Below are 8,884 nucleotides of genomic sequence, written 5' to 3'. Positions count from 1 at the left end.
TGGGATCCGAACCCTCGGACGGGAGCGCCGCCGCGCTTCCCAAGCGGCGCACTATCCAGTGCGCCACCGGGCCGGCCCTTAAAGCAAATTTCAAACGTATTTCATCCATACTTTAGTATGTACGAGGGTACTTTAAAAAGTTCATGGAAAGATTAGTATTATCTTTCAATTCTATTTTTCCACGAACTTTTGAAGTACCCTCATATGTCTAAAAAAGGGTGCCACCTCTGACATTTTAGGCCAGGTGATTGTTGCTGTGGGGGCTGTCCTGAGCATTGTAGGATGTTTAACACTGTCCCTGGTGTCTACCCATTACATGCAGGTAGTAACTCCTCACCCCAGTTGTAACAAGTAAGTGTGACAAGAGTGTCTCCAGACATTGTCAAATGTGCCCTGAGGGGGGGCAAAATACCCACCCTCCCACTGAGATCACTCCTGTAAAAGAGAAGAACTTTTAAAACCACAATACCATTATCATATCAAAAATATTAACAGCAATTCCCTAACATCGTAAAATATCTGGTCAGTGTTCAAATTGTCCTATTTTATAAAATTTTTTTTTTACAGGTTTTTCAAAGCAGGTTCCAAATAAGGTACACACATTATAATTGGCTGATACGTCTTTTAAGCCTCATTTACTGTATAAGTTCCCTCTTCCCCTCTTTTCTTTGCAATGGATTCACATGAGGTCCACACATTTCGATTGGTGACTTGTCTCTTTTAGTCTGTAACAACTCCCCCTCACTCATTATTTTTTTCTTCCCATTTATGGAAGAAATCAGGTCTTTTGTCCTTTAGAGTTTTCCACAGTTGATTTAGCTAACTGCATCCTTGTGCTTTTATTTTACATGTTCCTCTGGTGCCGGTGTTTCTTACAAGTGGTGGCTATAGAAACTTGATGAGATCCATTTTTGACTTTTTGGCAAGAATACTTCATAGGTTATGTTGAACACAGATCAATTTTAACATTAGAGGAGTGGGGGGGGGTGAACCGACATCAGGTGTCTACTGATGTGATGCAAAACTTCACAAATACACAGCATAACCTATGAATATATTCTTGCCAAAAAAAAAACCACCCCCAAAACAAAAAAAAACCCAACAATCTAATCAAACCCTTAGATTTACCTACCAACTTATAGGAAATAACAGGGAATAGAAGAACATGTTAAAATAACATCATGGAGATAAAATCAGCCAAATCCAGAACGCAGAAAATTCTACAGGACCAAAATGACCGAGTTTCTTCCATAAACAAATAGGAAGAAAAAAAAGGGGGGATAGAAAAAGGTTATAGACTAGCAGAGACCAATTTTAACATATGGACCTCACTTGAATCCTGACTTAACCATATAAACTGCCAAAAAAAAAAAAAAAGAGACTTTCATGGAAATCTAAACATTTACTGAATATTAGATGATATTGCAGAGTTGTTAAATATTTTTTGGTATTTTTTTTTTTTTAGAATTCTCAAATTCTAGATACATGCTGAGGTAATTATGGAAGGAATAATGTCTGGAATTTGCTTTAAAATCCAATGGGGAGGGGGGTAATAAAAAACCAAGACTCACCATATGTTACTAACTGTTAAAACTGGGTGATGGGTGCCTGGAGTTCATTATATCATTTTCCTTACTTCTACCAATGTTTGAAAATTTCCATAAGTAAAAAAAAAAAAATCAACTCTCCCTGGATATAATGATGAGGTATTGACTGGAAAGCATCAGAAACTACTTAGGAGGCTCCTGAAGTAGTCTATGTGAGATGAAAGTGGCCTGCACTAAAGAGACAATGGAGATAGAAAAGAGTAGAATTCAACAGATATTAGGAGGTAGAATGGATAGGGCTTGGTAATTAACTGACTATGTAAAGTGAGAGAGGGAGGAGTTAAGGATAAGGCTCAGAGTTTTGGTTAAACAAGCGGTGGCACTGAGGAAAAGTGGCAGGTTTGGTGATGAAGGCTGGGATTTATGGTACCTGTGGGACCTAGAATAGAGATGGCAGCTGAAGCCAGGGAGTGAAAGAGATACCCAGAATGAGAGAATGCCAAGTGAGGAGGAAAGGGTACCTGGGACAGAGCCCTAAGGAACACTTGAAGCCAATCCGTTCACTGTACAGAAGTCTGTTCTCTGTGTGTGTATCTGGACTTAAATGTGTACCTATGTGGAAGGGGAAGGAAGATTGGCAGCAGGCAGGGACAGGATCAACTGGGGGAGCAGGGTGGGAGATATGCATACATGTACATATGAGGGGGAGACCCTGGCTCACAACTCCGTCCTCCCTCCCTCCCTTGCCAGCTCTGCCCTCTTTCCAGCTATGGTCTCCATCAGTCCCCAGATGGGCTGATCTTCTCTCTGGACAGCTGGGAAGATGTCTCCACACCCCACCCTCATGGTTGATCCTTACCTTCAGATCCTCACACAGGTCGCCATAGTCAATCTCAATGAGGGCCTCTCGTGCATAGATACTGGAAATTCTCTGGGAACCACTCACTGAATCCTCCCCCTGGGAGCTGCCCTGCAATGGCAATAGGGAGAGTCGAATGGAGCAGACTGGCCATAAGTGCCCTTCTAGAGGGAGGCTGGAGGCTCTTTTGCAGCCTTCAATGTCTTTGAGAAAGCACGATGCGAGAAAGCACTGTGGGAGAAGGAACAGAGGCTTTGCAGGCAGAAAGACCTGAGTTCAAAATGGGCTCTACCACTTACTAATGGCATGATCCTGGGCAAGTCATGCTTTCCGATCCTGAGTTTCTTCATCTGTAATGTGGGGACAATGCCTGCCTGGCAGGACTGTGGTTAGGAATAGGGGCAATGTTATGTGCTACCACGATGCCTAGAACATTTCTAGTATTTAAAATATTTTATGGAGTTAAACTGAAATGGTATTTGGGAAGGGGGGAAAGGAGAAAAATATGGGACTGAGATACATGACCAGCTCAAAAACAAGATCTATAGAAACCTACTCTTAGTTAACTCCCTCCACCCCCTTGCTACCAATCTTCGCTTTCAATGGATAAAATGCCTTGGCTCTTCTACTGGCCAGTGTCCCTCCCTTTCCCATAACTAAGCCTCTGCACTGCTGTTGTCCCTTACCCAATCCTCTCTTGGCTTACCTCCCTTACTGCAGCTAAGCTATCATCCCTCAGGTCCTCCACCTTCCTGTCTTCCTCTGCTCTTGGCTTATGTCCCTCAATTCCCACTCCTACCAACATCCATCACCTGCTGGAGGTAACATAGCTCAGGTCCCTTTGGTTAACTAGTGACTTCATCCTCTCCTGGCTCAACCGTCTCACCACCCATTGGCTTGCAGCTCTTCCAATTCAACTTCTTACACCAAGGCCTTGCACCTCACCTGCCTTCACCACATCACCTTGCCTCATCTCTCCTGCATACCTCTTTTTGTCCCTCACCATCTTTCTCTCTCTCACCTGCCCTTCCTGGTTACTTTTACTCCTCATCCCTTGGTTAATGTTGTTCACAGCCCACTCCCACCACCAGCCATAATACTCACCTCTTCTTGACTAATATCATCCATGGTGCCCTTTGACAGTGGCAACTTGATGTCCTGCATCTTGCAGGCCTGTAGCAAGTTGTGGCGGTCACTGCGCTTCTGTTCAAGCTTGGTCTCAATGGCTGTCACCTCTTTCTGTAAATGGGTCATTTCCCTAAAAAGGTGCAGGGAGCTAGGTGAGACCTAAATCCGGCAGACTGCTCTACCTACTTCCTCCCACTCCAGGCCTAAACCCACTCACTTGTTGGCGCCCCCCAGTTTCTTACGAATCTCTTCCATCTCATGATTCTTGTCATTCACCTCTGACTTCTTGGCCAGGTGCTGATTCTTCAGGTCTTGTAGCTGGGCCATGGTCTCATCTATGATCTTCATGTGTCTTTGTTCCTCCTAGTCCCAGCAGGGGGAACAGGATAAGAGGTGAAGTCTTTCCCCATCTCAACCTTGGGATCTTCTCCTCTTGCTCCCACCCTTCCCATCAGGCAGTTTGTTGGAAATGCTCATCAATGAGCTCTGCTTTCACAGCCCCCATCACCCTTTAGCCCTCTTTTATCTTTTTCTAAATTATTTGGTTGCCCTCCTCCACACACTCTAATTATACAAGTTGCCTGCTGTAGAAAAGTTCCAAAGTATAGAAAAAGTATGAAGCAGGGGGGAGGGGGGAGTCATTCGTAATCTCAGCAGCCAGAGATAACCAATTAACATTCTAGCATATTTCCTCTCAGCATTACTTATAGACAGCTTTACATAGTTGAGATTAGATCGTAATTAAAACTCTATATTCTGACTTACTGTTATATTTGAGCATTTTCTCCACATCAAAACTTTCTGTCGTGTGCAGTATTAATAACATTTGTTTTAAAAACCCATACAAACAATACTGTGTATTTCCTATGAGTACACATATACGAGTATGAAAGTACAAGTATTTAAGTAAATCTCTAAAAGCTCTGGAAGAATACACACTAACCTGGGATTACCTCTGGGAACAGTAAGGAGACTTGGATTTAGAGTGGTCAGCCAAAGGGGATTATTGCCTTACTTTTAAAGTTCTGATTTTTTAAAAGGAGAATTTTTGTTTCATTTTCATCTTAATAAGTCACATAAAGGGGACATATCTGCAACTTACTCTCAAATGGCTTACAAAAAATAATAAGCACATATAGAAAATGCAAAAGCAAATGTGGCAACATGCTGATGACTGATGAATCTTGGCAATGGGTAGATGGGAGTTCTTTGTACTACTCTTACAATTTTCTGCTAAGTTGAAAATTATTTCAAAATATACAGTCAAGAAGTCACATAAATATATTATCTTGGATCATCTAGATATCCATCTAGGCCTGCCCCAGGATTTTACTACCCAATCTGAAATTGCATTTGAGATCCCAATGACACCAAAGAGAATAACTTTAATCATCAAGGGTTAATGAAGAAAACATACAAACAAGCAACAAAGATAGGCAGCCATGAAAGTCAAATGATATGTTCAAACCAAGAGAAGACCAAATCACCGCAGGACGGAATGCTGTAAGAAACAAAGACTTAACAGTAATTTAAAGAAAAAGGGTGTGAGAAAATCGAGTCATTGCATAATACACGGTAGGCACAGGTATGCTAAACTCAAAAGATCTAAGCTATAGCAGTCAGTAACACAGTTACGCTGTACACTGGAGATCTTAGGAAATACTTTTCCTTTAAAAGGGATCCGTGCATTACTGAAGTTTGAAGACTACTAACTACACAAATACTTAGATGAATACAGCATGATTTGCTAAATTCCTACTTTCCAAGGGGCATTGGGTAGTTTCCAATTTGGAACTATAAATAATGCTTGTAATAAACATCAAAAAATAAATAAAAATAAAAAAACCTGATTGCACAAAGCTTTGCCAGCATTTTGGATTATCTCCTCAAGTATTACTAAGTTAGAGGGTATATTTAAATACATTCTGAAGCCTCTTAATGGATGATGCCATACTGCATAAACAATACACATCTCCTGTGCCATGGCTGGTATTGAACATTGTCCTTTTTTGTTTTTAAATCTTGGATAATATGATAGGAAACAAATTACATCTGATTGTTGCTTTAATTTACATTTCTTTGATTTCTAGTAAAGCTAAATTATTTCTATTTTATGGGCTATTTGAATTTCTTCTTAAACTGTTTGTGCCACTCACCCATTTTTTTTTCCCTATTTAGGTCTTGGTGTTTGTTTTTCTTATTGACTTAGATGAGAAATTTATAAATTATGGGCATTATCCTTCTGTCTGACATCTCTCTTCCACTTTTTCCTCCTCATTTTTAGTCTGTCTTTTCATTCTCTCTTTCTTTACCTTCTTGAGCTTTTCTATCTCATTTTCATCCTTTTTCACTGTCTGCTCCCACATGTGTACTTTATCCTGGTCTTCCTTCAGTTGGTTCTTTTCAAAATCCAACTGGATGCCCAAGCGAGTCTTCTGATTCTCAAACTCCAAACTGTGGGGAGAAAGGGGAATCAGGCCAGGGCTTAGGTACCCAGAGTTACTGCTGAATTTTGGTCACCAGTCAGCTTATCCACCCATATGCACATAAAACTGTCCCCCGCAGTTGGAGAACTAAGTTCCTCAGCCTAGCCCTGTGGACATGGCACAAGGCAGGGAAGACTGGGCCAAACCCCAATTATCCCCTTTTAAACACTGGAGACTCCAGCACCCTCCCAAGTTCCTATAAGGAGGCATAAAAAGGTCCATTTGAATCCACCAGCTATGGTAATTCCCATTTATTAAGCTTCTATGTACTTTACATACATTATCTCTAATCCTTTAATCAACAGCTCCACAAGCAGGCATTATTATCCTAATTTTACAAATGAGGAAACTTAGGCCAAGAGGTAAAAGACCCAAGGCCACACAGCTAGTAAATGGCACATGTGACACTGGAACCCAGTTTTAATACCAAAACCCAGGCTCTTTCCTGTATACATCATTGCAATATAATGTAGTGGGTTAAGAGGATTGGTATCCCAACTTTGTCACCTACTAGTATTGTGATCTCAGGCAAGTTAGTTATAATCTCCATGCCTCAGTTTCCTCATCTATAAAACTGAAATAAGAATAGTACTTACCTCAGAGTTACTGGAGATTTTTTAATGAGTTAATAGGTATAAAGTCCTTAGAACCATGCCTAGCATAAAGTAATTACTCAGTAAATTTTAGTTATCATCATCATTACCAGGTATAGCTTCATATAACCAGGTATACTGGCTATATGAAGCTCATTTTTGCCCAAGGGCTTTGACTCTTTCTAGCATCCCAACCTCTGCCCCCAAATTCCAAACCTCTTAAGGGGCAAAGCTTGGGTGGTACAAAAACATGGAGAAAATACTGGATTTCTGCTATTGTCCTCCTCCCCATCTCTTCAGAAACTCAATACGTAACCAACACACACAGACACTAGCAGGCCAGACTGGGCTAACTTCCAGCTGCCTCCCCACCCCCCAATATGGTGTCACAGATGCTGCCAGATGTCATGCTAGCAGCTTAAACCTATTAGTCACTATAATCCAAATGGAATGTAATTAACTCTATAATTTTGAGCCATGCAATGTTAAGCCCAATCTCCTAAGTATGACTCATAAAGCCCTCTGTGATATGTCCCCTGCTGACCTCTCCATCACCCCCACCTTTCTCCTGACCCCATTTTTATACTCCAGACATTCAAAAGTACTTAGTATCCAGAACAAGGCATGCTCTCTCACACCTCCGAGCATGCTGTTCTCACTACCTGGAACTCCCTTCTGTTGCTGCCTGGTTGGCTAAATCCTACTCACTCTTCAGGTCTCCGGTTCATGCCTTTTTCTATAAAACCTTTCCTGATAGTTCTGAGCAGGTTCTTAGTTTGTTACACTTTGTTGGGTTACTCCCTTTTTTAGACTTCAGGTCCAGAGTTGAGTTAATCATATTCAACAGTTCACAACTCACTTATCATCAAGGTCTGTGTAAGATCCTTCCCTTGCCCCCTTTGTTTCAATCCCCAATTTACACTCCCATTACCTTCCCTACTATAAATGTGTATCCCAAAGCGACACACACACACAGCCTTAAAAATGCATATACTTGCGGGCCGGCCCAGTGGCACACTGCTACAGTGCGCCGCTTGGGAGTGCGGCGGCACTCCCGCCGAGGGTTCGGATCCCACATACAGACCGGCCGCTCACTGGCTGAGCGAGGTGCGGGCGCAACACCGAGGGTTGCGATCCCGTTGCCGGTCTCAGTCCGGTACGGGCGCAACACTGAGGGTTGCGATCCGTTGCCGGTCACGAAAAAAGACAAAAAAGGAAAAAAAAAATGCATATACTTGCGGGCCGGCCCAGTGGCACACTGCTACAGTGCGCCGCTTGGGAGTGCGGCGGCACTCCCGCCGAGGGTTCGGATCCCACATACAGACCGGCCGCTCACTGGCTGAGCGAGGTGCGGGCGCAACACCGAGGGTTGCGATCCCGTTGCCGGTCTCAGTCCGGTACGGGCGCAACACTGAGGGTTGCGATCCGTTGCCGGTCACGAAAAAAGACAAAAAAGGAAAAAAAAAATGCATATACTTGTAAGATGTCATTGTTTTAAAATTTACACAAATGTAGTGTTACGAATTTTATTCTTATTTTTTTCAGTCAAGACCAGGTTTATAATTTATCCACGTTACTGCCTATAAATCTAGTTCTTGCTTTGAAATGCTACACAGTATTTTGCTGTCTGTATATTCAGCTCGTTTAAGTTATACTTTCCCTCAGGGATGGCCATCTACATTGCCACCAACATCTCACTACCACAAATTATGCCAAGATGAACAACCCTGAATATGTCTCTTTGTGATTCTCTCTCTGGGATATACCCATAGGACATAAACAGACAGGCTGAGTATCCCTAATCTGAAATGTTTCAAAATCTAAAACTTTTTGAGCACCAACATGATGCTCAAAGGAAATATTCTCTTGGAGCATTTCAGGGTTTCAGATTAGGGATGCTGAACTGGTAAGTATAATGCAAATATTCCAAAATCCAAAAAAATCTGAAATTTTGGTCCCAAGCATTTCAGATAACGGATACTCAACCTGTACTACATAAGGACCTAAGTAGACTTATTTTCACCAAATATCACTTGATTGTTTTAAATTTGCATTCCTCCAATTAAGAGATTGAACATCAATTCCTACAGTTGTTAGCAATTCAAGCTTCTCTTTCCATAAAATGCCAACTACATCCTCTGCCCGTTTTTCTATTGGGTTTCTTGTCATTGTTTTTACTTTTCCTCTTGTTGATTTGCAGTTCCTTGAAAATTTCCTCTGTATTGTGTATCTATCTTTTTTTTTTTTTTTTTTTTTTTTTTTTTTTTTTTT

General features: G+C 41.7%; 1 protein-coding gene across 4 annotated transcripts in view; it reads right to left on the bottom strand.

Annotated features, from left to right (window-relative positions):
• Positions 1-8,884, bottom strand: part of SMC1A (structural maintenance of chromosomes 1A) — a 52,102-nt gene that overhangs the window by 26,555 nt on the left and 16,663 nt on the right. For all 4 annotated transcript variants that reach the window (XM_008574725.1, XM_008574726.1, XM_008574727.1 and 1 more), the window contains exons 16-19: positions 5,847-5,988; positions 3,752-3,897; positions 3,511-3,664; positions 2,407-2,517 (exon numbers count right to left, since the gene is read on the bottom strand). In XM_008574725.1, coding sequence (XP_008572947.1) covers positions 2,407-2,517; positions 3,511-3,664; positions 3,752-3,897; positions 5,847-5,988 — 553 coding nt within the window. The remainder of the gene's footprint in view (positions 1-2,406; positions 2,518-3,510; positions 3,665-3,751; positions 3,898-5,846; positions 5,989-8,884) is intronic.

The sequence above is a fragment of the Galeopterus variegatus genome, unplaced genomic scaffold, assembly GCF_000696425.1.
Source record: "Galeopterus variegatus unplaced genomic scaffold, G_variegatus-3.0.2 Scaffold1094, whole genome shotgun sequence".
NCBI lineage: Eukaryota > Metazoa > Chordata > Mammalia > Dermoptera > Cynocephalidae > Galeopterus > Galeopterus variegatus.
This window is presented reverse-complemented; position numbering and strand designations above follow the sequence as displayed.